This window comes from Astyanax mexicanus, chromosome 13 (genome assembly GCF_023375975.1).
Source record: "Astyanax mexicanus isolate ESR-SI-001 chromosome 13, AstMex3_surface, whole genome shotgun sequence".
NCBI classification, from domain to species: Eukaryota; Metazoa; Chordata; class Actinopteri; order Characiformes; family Acestrorhamphidae; genus Astyanax; species Astyanax mexicanus.
In genome coordinates this window covers 2,923,031-2,947,393 of record NC_064420.1, presented here as the reverse complement: position 1 = coordinate 2,947,393, position 24,363 = coordinate 2,923,031, and the positions used below count along the sequence as shown (strand labels likewise).

General features: G+C 36.7%; 1 protein-coding gene across 6 annotated transcripts in view; it reads left to right on the top strand.

Annotated features, from left to right (window-relative positions):
• The first annotated feature begins 2,601 nt into the window (after positions 1-2,601).
• fmnl3 (formin-like 3) overlaps positions 2,602-24,363 on the top strand; it is a 73,604-nt gene continuing 51,842 nt past the window's right edge. For 4 of the 6 annotated variants that reach the window (XM_022677141.2, XM_022677140.2, XM_022677139.2 and 1 more), the window contains exon 1: positions 2,603-3,142. In XM_022677141.2, coding sequence (XP_022532862.2) covers positions 3,029-3,142 — 114 coding nt within the window. In that variant the 5' untranslated portion in view covers positions 2,603-3,028. Of the gene's footprint in view, positions 3,143-24,363 lie in introns of all 6 variants that reach the window. The other 2 variants (XM_022677137.2, XM_049462895.1) reach the window with 2 other exon arrangements.

Sequence of the window (24,363 nt, the reverse complement as noted above, 5' to 3'; positions counted from 1 at the left end):
TATACGTATATATATATATATATATATATATATATATATATATACATATATATGTATATATATGTATATATATATATATGTATATATATATATATATATATGTGTATATATATATATGTATATGTGTATATATGTATATGTGTATATATATATATGTATATATATATATGTATATATGTATATATACATATATATATACATATATATATGTATATATATACATATACATATATATATGTATATATATATATATATACACATATACATATACATATACATATACATATACATATACATATATATACATATACATATACATATACATATACATATACATATACATATATATATATATATGACACATTAACCTTCAGTGTTCCAGATTGTGTGTACTGTACATGTGCACGATTCTTCATGACTGCCAGTTAGTAAATGTTAGTAAATGAGTAGTTTTACAAAACCTCTTTTCTGAAAGCTTTAACATATCGAAAATCACTGTCGATCACTGTGCTTTTTGTATGCATTCCAAGCGAATGAGTTTGTGATTAATCGAGCAGAAGAAGAGAGTGAATGTTTTCATCAAAGTGCCAAAGGCCTGAGAGCAGTTCAGCAGCTGGAGTCTGAAATATGAAATATATCACAATGTGTGTTTTTGGATAGAAAAAAATGTCTTTAAAAAAAAAAAAGGAGAGACTTGTGAAGTGGAATAAGGATTACAATCTGTTACAGATCTGTTGCTGGAAGCCTGTTTTTATTAAATATGCTTTTTGCACTTTAAAATGACTTGTGTGATTCTTTTTTTTTATCCTAAAGGGGTAAAAACAATTTAAATATATTTCCTACATATAATGATAAATACTACAAAATCAATGCAGTATATATTCCTGAAAGAATATTATGATACGATTTCAAGCACCCCTAAAGTGGATCATACCATTCCAGGTTAATAAGCATTCATCTCCTTTACCTGTTTACCTGCCTGCTGCCTCATTATTGGTCAGGTGGTTTAATTGTGTCTACGTTAAGGTGGTACGCAAGCTGCTCAAGCTACAGCATTACCTGTAAGTAGCATGTTATCTACTTAAATTTCTTAAATATTCACTTTAAACACACTTTTCCTCACATAAATAATTCAGGAATTTGCTATCCCACCTTAAATGCTGCTAAATCACCATTCCGCCTTAAATGCTGCTGTGGCGGCTCACAGACTTCAGGCTGAAGATACTGTTTTGACGCTTTTAAGGTGGAACTGTCACCCTAACAGAAATGTGTAAAACTCTAAAAACACTTTATCATCTACTAACTACAGTCTAAAAAGGAAACTGTGTTTTAAGGTGGAATGGAAATGTGTTTTAAGGCGGAACTAGGGAAATGTAAACAGTAAACTAAAAGCTTCATACGCTGCAGTAAGTAGACCTAGTGAGGAATTAGTTTCTTGGATTGAGTAGTTTAACAGTAAACTGGTATATTACAATTTTTTAAGGTAAGACTTATTTTCTATCTTTTTATTAGACTACTTTGACAATTAACAATAGACAAGCTTTTAAAAAGGCATTAGCCAAGCTAACCTTATATAAATGTATTCCTACATCTCCCCTTAACATTTAACGTTGTAGTCCCAGTGTCAATTTTATATTAAATGGTTTTATAGTATTATTTTAAGTAGTTTTTAAGTAGTAAAATATATTTTTAATGTTTATGTTTTCTTCTTTATTGTTCGTTTTTTTTTAATTCACTATTCTGTTTGTTCATTTATTTATTTAGTTTTTAATTCAGTATTTTAAAATGAGTATATTTTATTTAGTCTGTTGTTTATGTATTTGTTTATCTATTTATTTATTTGTATTATTTTAGTTCATGATCTAGTAAATAATAAAAGTGGGTTGGGTAATTGGCCGTGCAAATTGGGGAGAAAATGAAAAAAAAAAATAGTTTTATATATTTAACAGTTCTATAGTTAATTATTTAAATATTTTAAGTAGTATTTTTTTCATTTTTCATTAATTAATAATTCAATTAAATTATTTACATTTAATTTAAAATTTAATATTTTGCTATTTTATTTGTCTTTATTTTACGTTTGTTTAGTCTGTTGTTTGTGTATTTGTTTATCTATTTATCTATTTACACTTAATTAGCATAACATTACTAAAAAAAAAGTTAAAAAAATATATAGTTAATTGTTTAATTATTTTAAGTAGTTTTGCCGTTATTTTAGGTAGTACTTTTTTAAAAGTTTTTAAGTTAAATTCACAATTTTCTTTCTTTTTTATTTTTTTTGTTTTTTGTTTTTAATTCAGTATTTTTTAATATTTTATTTTATTTTTTAATTTATTTTAAGTTCAAGTACAAGTAATTCTTTGCTTGTCTTTTATTTATTTTTATTTATTTATTTATTTATTTTGTTTAGTTCGTGATCTAGTAAATAATGATGCAGTGATTGTAGTAATTGTAGTAATTGTAATTGCAGGGTAACCGGGAGGTGGCGCTATTATACCTGTATCAGCGGTGTGTTCGGTGATCAGGCTGGAGCCGCGGCGCCTCCGCAGCGGGGAGGAGGAGGTACCGGGCCGGGATGGGTGGGCCGAGCGCGCGCGGTGTGTTCCAGGGGGAGAGGCTGAAACTTCAGTCCGGACGGAGCAGCGCAAATGAATGGAGAGGAGGAGCGGCGGAGTTTAGAACCGGAGTTTAGAGAAAGTTTCTAACGGTGGAAAAGGAGCGGCTTGTCCTCCAGCAGCACCCGGGGGAGGGAGATGGAGTGGCCGGGTAACTGCAGGCAGAGCTCGGGACTGGACTCAGCTTTACTGGAGGAGCTGCAGATGCTGTAGAGCTCAGATCTCAGAGCCTGGATACTTTTACACGCAGATAAAACACAAGGAGAAGCGAATTAAAAACGCTGGGATGTAAAAACAGGGCTGAACTGGATTTACTCAAGATTTAAAACCAGAAGTTCAGACTGCAGAAAGTCCAGAAAGTGGAGGAGTGGAGGTTTTTTCCTGTTCTGTGGATGTTTTAGCAGATCTTCAGCATGGGGAATATAGAGAGTGTGGACGGACAGGGCGAGATGAAGCACCATCTAATGCCTTTAAAAGTCCCCATGCCTGATGCAGCTGAGCTGGAGGAGCGCTTTGCTATAGTTCTGGTAAGTTTTGTTATATTACTATAATGGAAAACTTTTTCTGAGAGCAAAAACATTAAACAACAGAGAGTAAAACTTTAAACAACCATAAAACAACAATTAAACAACTTTTATTTAACATTCTGTCATAGGCATCTGCTAGTGTTGAAATTCTAAGAAAGCTTTTAGGCAAAAGATATTCACCTCAAATACTCAAAAATGAATAATAACTGTTAGGACTGTGTGTTGGTTAGAACTTGGCGATACGATAAGTGATATCATGATACAGGGGTTACAATTAAATATAAATATATTGTGATATAAAGCGATACTGTAAGTAAAGTGATATATTGCAATATAGTTTAAATAAAATTTGAGGGAAAAAAACTATGAGTACTAAAAACACACTTACTTTGTATCCAATCAGAACAGTGGGATCTAACAACAGAGAGTTACAACACTGATTTCTAGTGGGCGGAGTCTAAACAAAACACAAAACAAACCACTTCTGACACCAATCTGTGTACATACAATTAATAGTTCAGATGTAAATACAGTACAAAAGCAAAGCAAAATATCTCATTATAATACAATATCCATATTTTCCCACATACCTATTAATTATTATAATATAAAAAACCAAATACTCTATTAATACTGTTTAATACAAACAGTGAATATACTTTAAACACAACGTTTAAATCAGTGTTTATGTAAGGTAAAATTGGCGCGCTTAAATGTTATTTTAATTCATAAGAAATGCTGTCTGTGTACTAATTTATACATTTCTACATTTCTACAAGGCACTCCCCTATTTTTATAACAGCTTGTCAATTTCATATTTTTTGACTATTATTATTTATGGTGAATTATTTTGTAGAGTATTATTTTATATTATTTTCTTGATATAGTAGTTTTAAATAAAAGGATTATTTCTGTTTAAGCCTTAATATACATTACATAATATAAACCAACATAAGACAAGAATCTGCTGTTTTGTTTTTATTGATTATCTAAATTTTACTAAAGCTAATCTGTATCCTATTAATTAAAATAAAACAAACTGTTGACTATTAATAGTAACTGTGCTCCAACAATGTGATCTCACTCACTGTCTCCCTCTAGCAGCTGCTTTTCATCTCTAATACATAAAAATCACTCTATATACACATAAATACTACTTATATACTATTAACAAACCAAAACATACATTAACACCAACCCAAAGTATTCTAACTCCCACTTAAAGTACTGTAGGAATCAGTAAACCATCACAAAATCTGATTATTTCCCACCACTGCCTGTCACACAGGCACAGCAGCATTTTCTGAATTCCCCTAAAACTCCTACGCATTACAGTCTCTGCCATGCCTCCATCTTCAGCTCTGCAGTTACAACAGACAGGCTGTTTTATGTCAGAAAGTTTTCTAGTGATGTGTAACACACACACACACACACACACACACACACACACACACACACACACACACACACACACACAAGTAAATCCCAGATCCTAGATTTTACCACTAAAAGACATACAAGCACACATGCCTAAATGCAACATGAGTCACAAATGTTGACTAAAATAAGCATCTGGGGACGATTAGAGCTATCTAACTGACTTGTAGCATCACAGAGAGGCAGCCTGATTGTTGTAAACGAGATTAATGTGAATGTGCTTCTGTCCTAAGGTCTGCCAAATATATTTTTTGAGTCTAAAATGTCACCAGATATATATGAAACTATTATGACTATGTGTTGCCAAGATAATTGCATGATTACTACCAAAAATAGTCATATGTTACCATTGGATTACATGTAATTTCACGTTCTCTCTTACTCTATCAGTCAACCAGAGCATAAAACAAACCAAAAATATGTTTTTTGAGTCTGGTAACTCTGTTAAACTTTTCCTGTACAAAAGATGAAACTCTTGCTCTTCTATCCTTTACTCGGCTGGTCCTGATGAGAGCCAGTTTCATCATAATGACGTTTTTGGTGCTCTTTGCGAAGACTGCACTTGAGGATACTTTTTTACTTTTTAATGTTCTTGATCTTTGTCAGATTCATTTGTTAAAGTATGTTTTTCTTTACTTAGTTGAGTATTTCTTGCTTCTCATAATATGAATTAAATTATTACTCAAATAGAGCTTTTCACTGTATACCTGTAACTCTACCTCTTACTATTAGTTTCTTGGTTTCTGTAAAAAGCTGTGAGTACAGTCGTTTATCATTTATTTTACTTTAATCCTGGATATATGGAGATATTTGAAGTGCATTGTTATTATTATTAGTATCATGACATTCTGATTCTTTGACTTTTGTTAAATAATCTGATCAAATCCTCTCAGTTAGGGATGTGCCATATCATATCATATCATATCATATTGTATGCAATAATAAAAAAATATTTATTTTTTCATTTTGTTGCAGTAGTGTATTCTTATTCTTAAAAAATATCTTGATATCGTGAAACTACCATGAAATATTGTGATATAATTTTAGAGCCATATCGCCCACCCCTAACATTGACCATCACAGAATTAAAGGGGAGCTCACACAGTTTTTGTGTTGCATTTAATTCATAACCAGTCATTGTCTGGAGACCCTAGGCAATTGATTGGTTAATTGTGCTTAAGGCAATTGGTTTGCTTGCCCTGTTGCAACGGGTCTGAACACAAATGTCGTCTCTTGGACTCCCACCCACTTCCATGGTTGGCTGTAGCAATGTCTGGGTCTGGCAGCGATCTCACAATCTCACTGTGGGTCAGCAGTTAAAAAGCTGAATCACTCCCCTAGCCCCAAAATGTGATTTTTTTAAAGAGTTTTGGAGTTTTTCTTTTGTGACAAGAATCATCTTTATTATTGTATCTTCTGTGCCAGATTTTACTCCCCCCTGCTGTGGTTGGAAAGACTGACCTGCTGGTTCAGTGTGGAATAGTGATCCAGCTCCAGAGGCTTTCCTTTTGTATAACACACACTCTTATCGGTCGGGAGCATGTGCTGGACCCTGCCCTGCATCTCTTTTGGAGATAGAAACACTTCAAAGCCCTTCTCTCAGGATGAGTCCTGGGTTCAGGAAGAGCAGGCTGGGGCTCCATTTGTGGATCTTGATTACAGTGAGGAGTGTTTCCAGTGTCTGAGTTACTCAGGAAAAACTGAGTTACAGGGTTATAGATTTTAGATGTTATAGCGATAACTCCAATATTTCAGTATTGGAAAGTTGGGTTCAGAGCGCAGGGTCAGCCATGCTATTGCTACAGAACCCTTGTGACCAGCTAGTGAACACAACAGCCCCAACATAATATAGTGTAATAGTGATGATAGTTTTTTTTTTATTGAATGAGAATGTGATTTCTATTTAGCCAGGCTGCATTGGTCATAATAATTACAGTCTTAGTTGTCTACTTCGGGTGGTACTATAACCTTCTATTATGTATATTTGGGATAACCTATTAAAACATTGTTGTTCATAGGCTAAAAAAATAAGTGAAAAAAAAACACTTTTCTGTGTCTTTTTATATATTCAGTTATCTTAACTGTAATAACTAAGACGCACTGCCTAATGGCATAAAGTTATCCAAAAGCAGTGTGTAAGACTGGTGGAGGAGAACATGATGCCAAGATGCACTGAAACTGTAATTAAAAACCAGGGTTATTCCACCAAATGTTGATTTCTGAACTCTTAAAACTTTATAATTATGAACTTGTTTTATTTGTATTATTTGAGGTCTGATAGCTCTGCATCTTTTTCGTTACTTGCTCTAAAAAATGCTCTAAATGACAATATTTTTATTTGGAATTTGGGAGAAATGTTTGTCTGTAGTTTATAGAATAAAACAACAATGTTAATTTTGCTCAAACATAAAGCTATAAATAGCAAAATCAGAGAAACTGATTCAGAAATTAAAGTGAGTTCTTATTTTGTTTTTCAGATCTCTAGATATATTGTGCGGTTAAAGTTATACAGGGCTTTTTTTTGGCCTTCTACTCCCTGTTAGTGTTGTTTCCAGAGCTTAAGCTTTGAGTGAAGTTAGTTTCTATAATAGACTGCTGTCTCACTTTATCATTATCCTGGAATATAGCAGTGGAAGTCATCATCAGACGTGGCGGCTCGCCAGCATGTGACGTCTCGGTGCCTTCATCTTCCCTAGTGGCCCGTACGAGACTTCTGGTGTGTGTGTGTGTGTGTGTGTGTGTGTGTGTGTGTGTGTGTGTGTGTGTGTGCTTGTCTGGTACTGTCGTCTCTCCACCCACGGCCACTGCTCTTAGCTGGAGAATGGCAGTGCGTTATGATGTCATAAGTGCTCTCTGTGCCAGCAGTGTTAAATCCATGTACTAATGACTTTAACAGGAGCCTAACAGAAGGGAGCAGCACGCCGCTTGTGTGTGTGTGTGTGTGTGTGTGTGTGGGCATGTGTGGGGGAGTATGCCGACGGGCCCTGGTAGGGGACGAGGCCCCTGGGCTAAATTAGACCACTTCATGCGCTTCGCTAATAAAACGCTAACCCTGGTTCAGGTTTTTTTCATGGAGCAGATGTGCTTTGTTTCCCGGTCTTCACTGCTGCCCAGGCTGTGGCTGGAGACCCCCACGTTTTTTATTTTTTTGTGATATTTGAGAGGAAACTAGCTGTGGCTGTGGCTCTGGTCAGCCTTCCCCACAAGATGCTGTGAGTGGAGTGACTGGACAGTTGTTTCGCTACTCGCGTAGCATTTTAGGCCTGTCTATAGGAAATAAATCAGTGAAATATTAGATTTACACATTTCCTACTTAATGTATAGAGAGCCCTTCAGTTATTTAATCAGTTTATCTAATTTTGCTTTTTATAGGTTTATGTTTGATTAAAATAAACATTGGTGTTTTATTCTATAAACTACAATTCCAAATTCCAAAATAAAATATCGTCATTTGGAGCATTTATTTGCAGAAAATGAGAAATGGCTGAAATAATAAAAAAGATGCAGAACTTTCAGACCTCAAATAATGCAAAGAAAAATAATTTTATGCATCCTGGCATCATGTTCTCCTCCACCAGTCTTACACACTGCTTTTGGAGAACTTTATGCTGCTTCACTCCTGGTGCAAAAATTCAAGCAGTTCAGTTTGGTGGTTTGATGGCTTGTGATCATCCATCTTCCTCTTGATTATATTCCAGAGGTTTTCAATTTGGTAAAATCAAAGAAAACATGTTAAAGATAAAAATCTCACCAGCTCTATTTTTATTAGTTTCATTCCCTTTCAATAGCTAAGCCCAAGCAAGTTAGTTCATGCGATAGAAGCACAAAACTCATTATTATAAAGTACTTACATGTCCCTCATATGCTGACTTGCCACGGACAGTAGGTACAGATCCCTCCCTCAGACGAAGTCTGCTAGCTAATTTTGCTGTGCACTGACCGTGGTTCGTAATCAGCAGATGAAAATGGCGAATCTTAAACTGATCTAGCTTTAGTCGAGCTCTGGTTGGGGTTGACGGATGAGGGGTGGGGCCAGGGTTTCCTTATTGAGACGTCACTATAAGGAAGCATCCAGCGGCTCATAGAAGATTATGATTTCAGCTTATTAAAAAAAAAACGGATGGATGGATTTTTAGGTGCGGTCGAGGCCCAAATGGAAATACAAAAGCATGCAAAAAAAATTAGTTTTGCATAATATGTCCCCTTTAAAACATGCTTACTAACTTTGTAAGCTTTAGCATTAGATATAGCTTTGAGCTCCAGTTCGGAAATTCCTAGGTTTATTTCTTCTGGTATTTTCGGTAAAGGAGAAATTAGCTTTTGCTAACTGTTCCTGTAAATGTGGTCAGCTCTGTTTAGTCAAATCTTTAAAAAAAAAAAAACTCTTTTTTTATAATTTCCTCTCATTGACCCCAGAGGAACGCTGTGTCTGCGGACGGCTGGAACAGATACAGACTGGAATTCATTACTCTTTAGCTTAGCATGTGTCTGAATCCGAAGTGGGGATTTAGCTTCACAGCTAAACTTCTCCATATGAGGGGTGCTGGTACAGTTTAGCAGAGATGCAGTGATGGGTCAGGAGTGTGTGTGTGTGTGTGTGATATCCTCTTTCAAAGTGGCCCTGCTCGACTGTGCAGCGGCGGATTCCTGCGGTTGGCTCTGACTGAAGGCCGAGGGAGAGCTTCAGAGAGGGAAAATTCCCTGTGAGCTGGCCGTCAGCCACCGCTCTACGCCTTAATGACTTTACCAAAGCTTTCTGAAGCTCACGCGTCATCAGACCAGCCTTTATTGTGTTTTTGTTTTTTTAAGTCGCTGTGATTAGCCTATTTGATTTCTTTTGGAGGGGCTCCCAGTGTATTTACTGCTGGAGCTTTTATTATGTAGCGCAGTTCCTGTAGCCATGCTTTGTAAAGGAAAAGTGCATTTAAGTGTATTTTATAAAGTATTCTTAACATGGTGAAGTACTTATTTTTAGCATTTAAACAATACATACTTAAATACATAGTAAATGTACTATTTTGGAGCTAAGCTACCTTTATAATTAAATACAACATAAAAACATTAGGTTGTGCTTTTGAGTGCTTTTTTTTAATAACATCAATTTTAAAGTATATTGTAAATGTAGTACTTTTAATATTGGTGCAAAGGATAGATTATAAATATATTATAGTTTATAGTTCCATTTAGGTTAAAGATTATAGATTATAGTTTTAATTTGAATTCATGGGTATTAATAAAGAGTTAAATTAAAAGTTCACATTCGTGTCGCTTGTCCATCGATCTGATACATGTCCAATTTAGGACCACATGTGAAAGGCTGTGTTCACATTGCCAGGCTGAAATAACTCAAATCTGATTTTTTTTGCTCAATGTGGCTCTGATCTGATTTTTTCATGTCTGTGTGAACATGCCAAATCGAATTTTTTTAAATCAGATTTGAGTCAGTTTCATATGTGGTCCTAAATCGGATACATATCTGATCCATAGACATGCGACATGAATGTGAACGGTCAAATAAGAATTCACTTGTCTTTTTGCTTTTACACATTAGCATTATCATTAGCATTAGCGCTATGTGCTTCTCTCGTACCCACACTGCATCTCTTGGTGCAGCTGTGCAGCTATAGCTGCAAAAAAACAAACCGCCTGTCCTTTTTTCTTCACCTCCTGGACCTGAGCATGAACTTCAGAGCAGCTGTTTACTGTTTCTCCACTCCAGCAAAAGATGCTCCACACATGAGCTGCTAACTCATCCATTTCCCTTTATAAAGCTACGAGTCTCTCCTCTCTCTAATATGAGGGTTTTTTGTTGTTGCTAAAGAAATGGCGTTTATACATGTAGCAATGTGCAGCATGTGAGACGTTTCAGGGACAGATTTGTATTTGTGAACCAAACATTTATTTGTGAACACAGCCAAAGTGACTTAAATCTGATTTGAAAAAAAAATCACATTGGCATGTTCACACAGCCATGGAAAAAAATCAGATTTGAATCACTTCAGCCTGGTAATGTGAACGTAGCCTCTGTGTAAATCACTCAGGAATGCCTAGTCAAACAGTGGGAGGAGTTGTAGGGACCCCCTCCAGCCTCTCCGTTTGTCCCCCTGACCCCTGAACATGGTGCTGGCGTCAGAGTGTTTGATGGACGCCATTTGATGGACGCCACTCAGCTGGAACTAATGCAGTCAGGCTGGGGGGGGGGGCTCTGTTTATGGGGCATTAAAGGGCTGAGGTTTTCTCATTGGGGCGGGCCAAGACCCGGCAGGTGGGCTGGAATCGGAGTCTGTTTGTTTGTTTATTGTGGGCCAAAAATGGAGCTCTGGGGGGCAACAACATCTGCCACCCCCCCCCGAACAGCACTTTTACCTGGCATCCTCTTATTACACATACAAACACGCTAACACACACTAATATAACATAACATAACTAATGCAAATAATAGTGTTTTCACTTATTAATCGCACTTGTTCCTCTTAGGACACAAGTTTTTTATAGTGGATATTTAAATGTAAATAAAAAAAAGAATGTAAGAAAAGTAAAAAAAAAATCAATTATATTTATATTAGTGGTGTCTATTAAAATAATACACTGCAAAAAATCCATTGGCAAAATATGTGCAAATTAAGACAAATATATTTATATTAAGCAAAAGTCCCCCAAAAAAATCTGCCAATGGGGTAAGCAAAATTTTCTTAGTAAGATTTCTTACAAAAAGCAATGGCAAAGTCTCAAAATGAGTGAAGTAACACCTAAATCAAGCAAAAAAGTCACTGTTTTTGGAAACAAGTATCAGAATAACTTGATTGCAGCTTGATTGTGCTTATTTTGAGTTCAAATGACTTAAAATAAGATACAAATTCTAAGTAAGAATGATTAAGATAATTGTCCCTAAAATAAGCAAAAATAATCTAACACTTGCTAAGATTAAGTTTTTTGCAGTGTAGTATATGATTGTATGCTTAAGGAGAGATAAAGCCCTGGACGTGTGGCGCTGGAATAAAGAATGCATGATAAATTGGATTAAAGGACACTTTTTAATTTTTTTTTTATAAACATCTCAGCTTGTTTGTGAGGATTTCTGAATTAGATCTTAATTAGCTGAGTATAAAAGAGCGTTTTCACACCTGTAGTTGTGAAAGTTTCTATGTATTAGATCAGTTGAGTTTATTTGAGTTTATTTGCAGCGTTTCTCCCTCTGTTTGGTTTGGTTTCACACAGGCATAAAGCTAAATGCACCAAAATGTGCACCAATAAACCATGTGAGCACATAGTCTCCTCTGATTGGTCAGAACTGTCTGACGTGGGAGCAAGAAAGTAAATATAGTGAGAAGATGCAGACGTGAGCAGTGAACGCTGCACAATAATGCATGTAAACAGCATGGAGCAGCAGCAGGGACAGCGTTTGTTCATAGCAGTATATTATCTGGCTAATATATCAGATTTAAATGAAGATACCCTAATTAAAAATATATATATTTGATAGATGGGTCGAATCGAGACCAGATCACTTCCTTACCACAAGTTACCGCTTCAGTCAGATTCCACACAGCATCTAAATGTTTTCCAACATTTCTGGAACGTTTGTTCTTAGAAAAGAGCTAAACACTTGACCACACACTCGCCCACACTGTTTACTCTTCCGTATGGAAGATCTTTGAGAGCGGCGCCACGCTAAGCTCAGGTGTTAAGGAGCTCAAACTTTATCTCTCAGTGAGGAGGAACACATTTCTGAGTGTCTTAGTGACTCACGCTGTCTTACGGCCAATCACGAACAGCCGAAAGACTCATTCAGAGCTACATTCTGGACTGATCAGCAACCGTTTTTAATGTAATGTTGGATAAAAGCTTAATAACATCAGAATTGCCTAATTGAAGGAACAAGGAATTCTTAGTTTTGCCACACTGAAAACCTACTATTTGTCTGAATTCAAATAAATTAAGCCTGTTTAAGCATCATTTTCTGAGCTGCAGTAACTCTGTGTTGGCTGTGCTCTCAATACTGTTCCATCTATAGTATTTTTTTTATGTATCTACTTTTCTTTGAGTAAAAAAAGAAAATGCTCAGAAATCAATATTTGGTGGAATAACCCTGGTTTTTAATCACAGTTTTAATGCATCTTGGCATCATGTTCTCCTCCACCAGTCTTACACACTGCTTTTGGATAACTTTATGCTGCTTTACTCCTGGTGCAAAAATTCAAGCAATTCAGTTTGGTGGTTTGATGGCTTGTGATCATCCGTCTTTCTCTTGATTATATTCCAGAGGTTTTCAATTTGGTAAAATCAAAGAAAATCATAATTTTTAAGTGGTCTCAATTTTTGTTTCTTGAGCTGTACATATATTTGTTAAGTTCGCTGTACTTAAAATTAAATTACATGAACTTGGGTACAACAAAGGTTTGTGTTTAGTGAACTTTTTATTTTTTTCAGTGCAGCAAATTCTAAGAAAAAAAAATATCAGGACATCTAAATATATGAATGTGGGTTATGCAGCAAGACAATGACCCTAAGCAGAAAACTTGATCTACTGAAGAATGGTTAATTAAAGAAGAATAAAGTTCATGTATTGGATTGGGGCCAAGTCAAGATCCATGTTAAATTGATGTGCAATATAGGAAAGGAACAAATCCCAGCAATATAATACAGTTAACGCTGTTTAAATTTTTTTTTTTTTTTGTCGTACACACTTGATATAGGGTAAGCAGTCCAGCGCAGACACAGGGAGTATATCTCCACACCTGCGTGTGTGTTTATACGTGTGTGCGGGTGTCTGTGTGCAGCCGCAGCTGTGCTGTGACTGTGCTGTACTCAGAAACCGCTGGTTTCCTCTGCAGCACAATGGAGGCTCTGTCAGTGTGTTGTTTTAAACGCTTGGGCCTCATCCCCTCCGAACCCTTTGTGCTCCGGTCCCTCGCTCTTCTGCTGCTTCTTTTAGGTGGAATTCCTCGCTCCTGCAGATAAAGGCGTGCTGATTTACGTGCATGAAAGCGGTGGACCCTGCTGGGTCTACTACGCCCAGATGATTTAGGCTTTACTTGCTCCTGTGTAGTAACATAGTTATGTAATCTAGAATGTCTGGGATATTTATTGTATTCTAGGGAAGATCTTACCCAGGAAAACTTGCCATCATTGATGGAACGAAATATTCTTATATACAGCTCTGGAAAAAATTAGGAGAGCACTTCAGTTTCTGAATCAGTTTGTCTGATTTTGCTATTTATAGGTTTATGTTTGACTAAAATGAACATTGCTGAATATTTGCAGAAAATGAGAAATAGCCAAAACAACAAAAAAGATAATAATGCAAAGAAAACAAGTTCATATTCATAAAGTTTGAAGAGTTCAGAAATCAATATTTGGTGGAATAACCCTGGTGGTTTTTCATTCACAGTTTTTATGCCTCTTGGCATCATGTTCTCCTCCTCCACCAATCTTACACACTGCTTTTGGATAACGTTATGCTTTATTTGGAAAAAAATCAAGCAGTTCAGTTTGGTGGTTTGATGGCTTGTGATAATCCATATTCCTCTTGATTATATTCCAGAGATTTTAATTTTGGTAAAATCACAGAAACTCATAATTTTTAAGTGGTCTTTAATTTTTTTCCAGAGCTGTATAGCAGCAAATTCCGTTGTGGGCCATGCAGCAAGACAATGACCCTAAGAACACAACTTAAAACACAGTCTTACTAAAGAATGGTTAAAGAAGAATAAAGTTGATGTTTTAAGAATGGGGTCAAGTTAAAGTCCTGGTCTTAATCAATTATAAATGTTGTTGTTGCTCCATTTGATGTCCTTTTCCTTTTTCTCTCGTTCGCTGCACTACCGCTTTTCACTCTTTTTAAGGGCAGATGAGTCACAGGTTGATGTTTAGTGTTGTGTTCAGTGTTGTGTTACCACTGCTGGTGCTCATCCTGTCGTGTATCAGTCAGACACCAGTGGACGTCTCTTTGCACGCTCTCTGTCTGCAGCAGGCTTCCTGTGGTGAACTCAGCTTTACACGGCACTAGATAGAAAACTCAGCATGCTGCTACCCAGATAGCATGTCTATGTTTTGGTACCCTGTATAAGTAACCCAACTGGGAACCACTAAAATTTTGTCTATTGGTTCCAAGTTGATGGTACATATGGATGTCAATTTTGGGCCGAGTTGGGTCACAGTACAAACCCACCTAGTCCATGGCACACCCATGTAAGACCAACATGAGCATGTTGGCTGGGATAACAGCGCAGTGTAACTTTGGTGCAGCAGGCAGGGCAGTATGTGCGAAAACTGTGTAACGATGCGTAACCCAACTCAACATATTTGTGTAAAATCCTGGGTAACTCTTTATAATAACTTGCATTATTATACCATTAACTAATGATTAATAACTGCTATTTTTACATTTTAAGAAACTAAAATACTAATAAATTAATTGGCAAAAAATATATGTATTTACTAATGATTTGCTAACATTTTTAATATGACTATCTATGCTGATAAATAAGTGTCATGTGAAATTCTCATGAACTACTGCTTTGTTCACATCTGCTGATCATGTAAAATTATTCTACAACCTCAGTCCACATACTTCTTTCACTTGCAGTGATGGTTCTCTATCTATCTCACAGCTTGTCCAGAAATGCAGTTGTAAGTCATGCCCTTTACAGGTGTCCAAAAGGGCTAATTCCAGTTTTCCAGCAGCATGACATACCAACTCTCCCATAATACTGCTTTAAACTATAGGACTAGAGAGATACACAAATGAATAAGGAGACTGCTTGAAGTTTTGCACCAGGAATGCAGGCCTAAAGTTATCCAAAAGCAGTGTGTAAGACTGGTGGAGGAGAACATGATGCCAGGATGCATGAAAAATTAAAAACCAGGGTTATTCCACCAAATATTGATTTCTGAACACCCTTGTTCTTTACTAGTGTCGCTTAAAATGCGCCTTAAAATAGACCAGAAAACAGACGTACATTAATAGTCTTATAGCCTTATAATCCGGTGCGCCTTATAGTCTGTAAAGTACGGTAGATGCTTACTATTGAAAAGCAGCAAAATATCCTGTATACAGTCAGTCTCCATCCTGTAATCAAAGCATATCCTGTACTGGTCTACACCTGTCTTCATAAAGAAGCTTGTAAATATTTGTATTGTTTTTCTGAGACTTTTATGTATCAGCTGCATACTGTAACGTGAACTCTTACCATCTGCTCAGCGGACGACCCTTTGGTACCTGCATTCTTGGCATGCTCTGAGCTCTCAGTGTTTGTCTACTAAACCCTTCGGCCTGTAGTCTGCTGTCTGGCGGTCCTGCGGAAACCAAGCAAAACAGGACATCCTCCTCCTCAGAGCCCACCTCAGCCCTGATTCATCACCGATTGTATTAATGCTCTGTTTAGGTTTGATCCAGCGTGCTTCACATTCTTACAGCTCACTACAATCACTCTCGTGACGTCTCGGCCTGGGAAGCGTCTAGAAATAATCACACTCAGGATTGTACTAATCATTATTACACTATAATGCACTAAAGTGTTCTTGTAGCCACATTAATAATCAGTATATTAAAAGAGTGCTAAAATAGAACAACTTTTTTGTACTTTTGTTCAATTATGCCTTAATTATAAAAAGAAAAAAATAGTACAAAAGCTTTACTTAAATTGTGCTGAGTGTACTTAACTGTACTAAAATAGAACTACCATATTTTAAATATACTTAAGTAACATTTAAACATTAAAATATACCACTTCATGTACAGTATGTAACCCCATATTTTAAATATGCTTACAGTAAAATGATAATACATTTAATGAGTATTATAGTGTTACAACTGTATCACTATTATTATACACCAAGTATGTTAGAAATTTACTAAAAATTGTTGATGTTAAATGTATGTGATCTATTTTTTACCATAGAGTACAAATATGTATATATATATATATTTATAAAAAAATGTCCTGTCTTTTGTAAGTTTCACAATTCTTCTATACTTTGATAGGGATAAAATAATTTCAATTATTTTAATATACAGTACTATAATTTTAGCGCATTAAAATTGACTTTTTTTAAATTAGTTTAGTTTATTTCATTTTTTGCAAAATATATACACACATAAGAAAAGGTTAAAAAATAGATAATAAAGAAAAAAAAAACTTATAATTTCATCCTATAAACAGTCAGTATAAACCGTAAAAGGTATAGGCTGAAGCTTTAGCTTATTTTGCCTACCCTTTTTACCTAAGTAATGTATGTATGTATGTATGTACGTATGTATAAACAAAATAAAAAAAAACACATAGTTCATAGTGGCTCTCATCGCTTCAAGTGAACTACTGTAACAGTTGTTTTAAACACACTTAAAATGCCAAAAAAATACTCCAAAAGTATATTTGGAAATAAGTATTTAGAATTAGAATTATGTTGAATTACATTAAATTAAAAGTGTGCTTCATAGTAGCCTTTTTTTAAATACACTATATTGTACTTTTTAAAAAGTTTGATCAAAGTTTACTTTCACAAATTTAATGAAAACATAAAGTTAATGTACTTTTAATATATTTTAAGTAAGTACATACATACTTAGACATTTATTAATATGTTTTAAGTACAATTAAGTTTATTTGTTGTTCATTTTTTTCACTAGGGTGGTCTTTTGTTGTGCCTTTTCGTGTTTGTTTTTTTTTGTTTAAAAGTGACGCAAATTTTTTCAGCATTAAAGTAATTTATGAGTTGCAGGCCTCACTGATGACTAATGTCCAGGTGAAAGGGAAGCTGTGATGTCAGTTTTTTAGGGGCAGGGAGATTTAAAGCGCTCACATCCGGGACCCTCGTCCTGACCTGGAGTAGCTGACGTTCCTGAGAGCTCTGCTCTTCAGGAGGTTCTCTTTAAAGTCAGCTCAGCTTTACTGATAACAGTTTTCAGACTGGGCCTGTGGACGTTGACCGTGCCCTTCATTATGATGGATGTATAAACAAGCGAGTCTTCTCTTAGAGAGAGAAAATACACTGTAATTGCTGTTTTTCCTTTCAAAGACACGAGAAAATAACAGTGAGTGGTCAGCAAGAACCCAGCTTCAGAAGATTACCAACGGGAGGGTTCGCTTTCATTCACTGTACTCCCAGCCAGATGGAGTTTGTATCTTAATTTTTCTTATTTCTTAAATTATTCACACATGATTTGAAACCCTTTGAAATATTTTAGTAATGCTGGGTGGATTCTACTACCCACCACTCTGAATATCCTTCCCAAAGTCTAATAAATCTCTGCTCTGTTTCACCACTATCACGCTCCTCTGGATGTAGAATGGGCGGGTCTAAAAGCGGGTCCAGCATAGCTCCGCCCTCTCTTCGAGTCTGAGCAACCCGGAACCAGTGATCTGTTGCGCTGTCGTTTAGCAACCAGCTAACTAGCAAGCTATCTAAATATTCACCAAGTTTTTTTTTTTCTGTATCAAGGCTGTGTGTGTGTTGCCATGGTAACGTAAACAAGCGTTCGTTCTCGAGTCATAGACAGCTGTCAGTCAAGCATGTTCATTGGAACATTATGACCATTCCTCCAGCTCTTAAAAAGCATCTTTTGGATGTCCTGATTTAATCCAATGACTGTCAGATTGGGACCAGATATATTTTAACTTTATACACAAGTTACAAGTTACAGAATTCCTCTCACAAAAGAATATCTCACCAGCTCTATTATTGCCAGATTTATGCTGAGCATCTACCACAGGTTAGTGTTAGCTTGTGCTTAATGGAGAAACACAAACAATATAGTTCATACTTAACTGCGATAGAAACACAAAACTCATTATTTGATCTGCTGACTTGCCACAGAGGGTAGGTACAGATCCCTCCCTCAGACAAAGTCTGCTGGCTAATCTTGCTGTGTACTGTCCGAGCTTCTCGACTGTTCTATCAGATTGGATCGGTATTAGCTGATATTTAGCATCAGATTAGGGAGCGTCTCTACTTTTGTTTGATTTATTTTGAAATTTAATACAAAGTAAAGAACAACTGCAAGATTCAAAAAATGAAAAAGTTTCCGGTTCTAATGTCACCATGTTCTCGTATTTGATTCTCTGCCAGTAAAAACTTCCCTCACCCTGTTTGGTTTTGGACTATCAGAAAGCTCTTCAAAGTAACAGCAGGGATTTCCTCAGATAAATATGAGGGGGAGGGCCTTTCGTTGGTGAAATTGGGAATGCAGGGAGGGTCCAGGCCCCCAGTTACTCCTGATAAGCTCATGTGGAGAAAAGACCACTCAACATAAAGCACTGCACCGGCCTCCAGATCCTACTGCACCCCAGCTGTGCGCTGTGTAACTGTTAACAGCCAGATCAGGGGATTTAACGGCTTCTTGGAGTTAATTTGGATGGTTTTCCCCGGGGGTTGTTCCAGGAGACCTGAGCTGAAGACAGATTTTAGTCATACATTCATTGAAACAATGCAGTTTTTGACAAATCTTTGGAGCTGTAATATTAATAATAATAATAATAATAGTACCACAGCTCATTATAATCTTTTTGTGGCTGAGTAAGCAGAGCTGGATCATATTCTGGATCATTATCTCTGGCAGAAATGACTTCAGATATCCAAAAAAAAGTCCAAACAGTGAAGCTACATTCAGATCCATGTTGATCCAAGATATTTTTTAATTTTAGAGTTTTTTAAAACCTTGGCTTGAGTTCTCAGGCACATTTTAAGTAGGACTGTCCTTTAAAATCTCCTTTTTAGGCCCAGTCCCATTTTACCCCTTTCCCATACCACTTAGCCCAACCCCTCTGTTTTGCGTTTTCACATCAAGGGCTAGGTTGCCCCAATTGTTGATTGGATAGAGGGGAAATTTTTATTAAAGCGGTATTAACTATTATTGCCAATATTTTAGACATTAATGGCTGTGTGTTAGGTATGCACGATATAAAAATAAAATATACATTGCAAATATATAGTGCGATATTAAACAATACAGGGCCCATGACATCACCGAGCTTTCAAAACCCGAGAAAACAGCAAAACAACAGTAATTGGCCCTTTAATCAGGCATTTAAATGGCTTTTTAAAAGATTTTCTGGGATTAAAAGCATAAATTCAGCTCCTCACGCTTCTCAGGCAGCAGCAGTCCGTCACTCACACAGACACAGAGACAGCGCTGTGTATCTACTTCTTGTGTCAATTGCCTTACGTGACATCGCACGTCCTGTCCTGCGATGTGACTATTGCGCATGTGCACATCATGATAAAAGTGTATAGGAACATGTTAACATTGTTAATGCATTGTTGTATGAATTATGCTATGTACTTAATGGACCATTAGAAATGCTCCAAAAAATTACTTCCAGGCGGTTCGCTTCTTCTCTTGTAAAGCGGTAAAGCCATATTGGAAATGTTATGTTTAATCCAAACAAAAAAGAAAACAATGATAATGTGTATCTCATTTATATTAACAGTTCATATATAAATTAACACATAAATCGTAGGGAACTGAACCCAACGGAATGGCCATCATTCAGCTGAAACCACAGAAGCTCAATTCTGCAAGTTCAGCAAAGCCTTCTTCTTTGCCTCTGCACGCTTCTGCTTTGGACAGTAGTGATTTGCACGCTCTGAACATCTTTTTTTAAGAGACACAGAGATGTTACTGATTCTGAAACTTCTGAGTAGGTTAAAAGTTAAATTAGCGTTAACAGTTAATTTATGAGTTCATTCTCAGAAATGGTATGTACTCCAATTTCCTAGAATGTTAAACTAAACGTTCGTTCGTTTGTATGTAACTGCTCATTTAGTAGAGATTAGCACGTGAGTGTGAAGGAAGCACATTCCTCCATGGTTGGTCATGAAGATGGTTGTGGGTGTTTGGTGGACTTGTGTAAACAGGGAACTCTGAGGAGGGGAGGTCCAGCTTAGCCTTACATCAGACCCTCTCTGCTGGCCTCCTCCTCTTTACTGGTCTCCTCTTTACTGGTCTCTCCTTTTTACTGGTCTTTCTCTCCTCTCGTCTCCTCACCCCTGTCCTTGTCTCCGCTGGTGAGCTGGGGAAGGTCTTTGTTGATGCTCTGCTTTGTTGTGATTGCCTGGATCAGGTTACGGAGCTGAAGCCGGTGGTGTATCAGGTGTCGGTTTGGTGAAAGAAGTGCAACTTTTTCTCACACTTCCACATATAATTCGGGGAGCAGTTTGAGATCAGTAGATGCCCACAGTTCTGTGTTACTTACAACCTGCTTTCTTAGTTGGTTGGTGCTCCAACAATAGCCAACAATAATAAGCAGAGAAGTGATGTGATGTGATTAGTAATTTCCTTAAACTCCTTCTGCGATTAATTTGTAATCAGTAACATATTATATATTTTTTTATTGCAAATTAATGACTCCTAGAACTAGACTACCTAGTTTGACCCCACCGAAATTTGGTGCGGTTCGCTTATGGTGAGAATGTGATCTGGTCTTTTTAATTGAGCTAAACTGCTGATAAGAAGCAAATTAATCCAATATTTTAGCCAGATAATATACTGCTATGATCAAACACTGTCTCTGCTGCCCCATGCTGTTTACACACTAAGAGCGTGGTATGTGCAGTAGGGCTGGGCGATATGGCTCTAAAATAATATCACGATTTTTCAGGGTATTATTGCGATAACGATATACTTGGCGATATAGGAAAACAGAAAAATAATGAATACATTTCAGGAATATAGTATAACAGTATAACAGCATAATCATAATGTGGCAAAATAAATAATATAGCATAAAATAATATAATGCAGCAAAACAAATTGCATAATATTTAGTGCATGCATATAAACTGCAAACTAAAACAATTATACAATAAATACACTTAAAGCTTCACAGTAAATAATAGACTACTTTTAAGACAGAACATCTCTGTTATCATGATATGGATTTTTAATATCACGATATTTCTGTGTCACGATATATTGTATATGATATATAATTGCCCACCCCTAATGTGCATTGTATATATATATATATATACATCATGTATATATGTATATATATATATATATATATATATATATATATATATATATATATATATAAACTTTGGAGCTTAAGAACAAGTGGGATTAATCGCAGTTAATCACAGAATACTGTTGTGATTAATCTGATTAAATATTTTAATCGAATGACAATAGATATCTTGCTTTGTGAAACAGCAACCGATCCTCTTATTAGTAAAAAAAACAGGACTGCTGTTGTTGTGAAAACAGGTCACAGGAAGACATGTGGTCATATGAAACTGGTGACAGCTGGGACTCCTCTGCTTTATTCTTATTGGCTGTACTGTTTGCAGCCTTCGAGCAACAAACAAGTGGAACAATAGGTTTGAACAAATTTATTTATGCTGACTTTTTTGAAACAATGCCTGGAGCTTTGTAATTTCCCTTTAGGTCAGTTAAACAGTTGCACCCCCCCACAAATGCCCACCCCCCCCACCCACCCCCGTGAACCTGATGACGTCTTATCTGGTCACTCTCCTGGAAAAAAATAAGTCTCTCAGTGCTCAGTGAAGCTTCCCGGTGTTTTTACTGCCTGCAACCGTCGTGCAGCAAGGAGCCGAGCTCCACCCTGACGGTGCTTACAATAGATAAACATCTAAACTGACCACAGATCAGTTGCTCGTATCTCCAGGCCGGAAGGATATCCACTTAGAGCCCGGCTCTGTTGGGTCAGCGCTGGGGGGCGTTTGTATTGAGCCGTATCCAGACATCTCTGGCCAATAGAGAACGACCCGGCTTCTCACTTTTTTATTTTAAGACTATTAAATGCCACTGAAATAATGATAACAGAATAGCATAAAAAAGCAATTACACACTTGTTTTTAAAGACAACAACATTTTAATGAATTATTTATTACAATTAGTTTGAGAATTTAATACTATATATTATAATATTATACTACTTTAGTCCAGTATGGAGTCACAGTTATTGAAACATGACTAGATAAAATACTGTTCACTGTTGATAGCTGGTTCAAATCCCGATTATGCAGCTTGCCATCAGCTGTCAGAGCCCTGAGAGAGCATAATTGACTTTAATCTTCCTCTGTACTGACTTGAGACTTGATTTAAGTCTTTTTTGTATTGACTTGAGACTCAACTGGAGGCTTACCTTTGCTGACTCAGTATTAAGACTGGATAATTGCTGTTTTTATGGGATTGCTTTGGGAATACTTCCCTGTACTGATATGAAATTGATGCTCTTGTCAACGAATGCAGCAGCAGAGACAGCTTTTGTTCATAGCAGCACATTATCTGGCTAATATATCAGATTATTATAACTGCTCTATCAGCAGTTTAGCTCAATTAAAAAGCAGTATATTTGATATCTGGGTCAGATCAAGGCCAGGAAACAAATCTGTGCCCTCAGAAGGAACACCAGTATAGAAAGTGAATAGGCTGACACCACATTTGTCACAGAACTGACTGGTGTGATTAGCCGGTAAACAGGATTTCACACTGTGTGAGTTCCAGACTAAGCGTCTTCCCTCCTGCTCCACTAAAAACCCCGCGTCCACTCACTGCTGACAGAAGAGCACATTCCTCCAGAGCCCTGTTCCTGCACTCTGTGCCCGGGGGGCTTTTCAGTGGACTCACAGCGGAGACGCTCAGACATAGCAGACTGGCCATGTGCGTCTGGAGCTCCAGTGCTGCGCGGCTGTGGTGCTCTGTGGACACATGCTAGAGTCATTCAGAGGGTCCGAGACCCAGATCCTACGGGAGGCCCTGTCTTTGTAGTCTGTCTCCTTGGTCTTTTCACCACAGAGTGACGACAGGCGTTACTGTCTGCTGGCCGCGGACAACAGCGGCGAAATCCTATATGTCTTATTGCAATATTGTTTTGTTAGATATTGTGATTCATAAAACAGCTATTCTGTACTGAAAAAGCAAACATTAAAAAACCTTAGAAAATCTTATGAAACCTCTGGAATATAATCAAGAGGAAGATGGATGATCACAAACCATCAAACCACCAAACTGAACTGCTTGAATTTTTGCACCAGGAGTAAAGCAGCATAAAGTTATCCAAAAGCAGTGTGTAAGACTGGTGGAGGAGGAGAACATGATGCCAAGATGCATGAAAAAAACTGTGATTAAATGATTAAAACTCTTAAAACTTTATGGATATTAACTTTTTTCATAAAGTTTTCTTTGCATTATTTGAGTTATGAAATCTCTGCATCTATTTTTTTATTTCAATCATTTGTCATTAGAAGAGAAAAATCTGAGGTTACACCGGTTTGACCAGCTGCTTGAGGGAAAAAGAAAACATTTCAGAGCTCTGAAAGTCTCCTAGCGGTTTAAAAACAGACATTTTAAAGACTAATTTATACTGCTTAGTCGAACCTACGTTGTACTATACTTTTTAGCCCGGGAGATCGGAAGATCGCTGGTTCTAATCCCGGTTATGCAGCTTGCCATCAGCTGCCGGAGCCCTGAGAGAGCATAATTGAATTTAATCTTTCTCTGAACTGACTTGAGACTCAGCTGCAGTCTTTACTTTGCTGATTCAGTATTAAGACTGGATGCTTGCTGTTTCTTGGTATTGCTTTGGGAATACTTCCCTGTACTAATATGGAATTGATGCTCTTGTCAACGAATGCAATCAAATTCTCTCTAAAATCTATATGGTGTAGATTTCTCTCAGAGTTTAGATGATTTGCAGCAATGTTTTTTAGTCATTCTAGAGTTGTGAAGGCTTTGGAGGAGTTTGTATTGGACGTCTCCCAGCATCCGGATCTCGTTCATGGGAGCAGACGCCTGGAGCAGCACATGGATGGAGCCC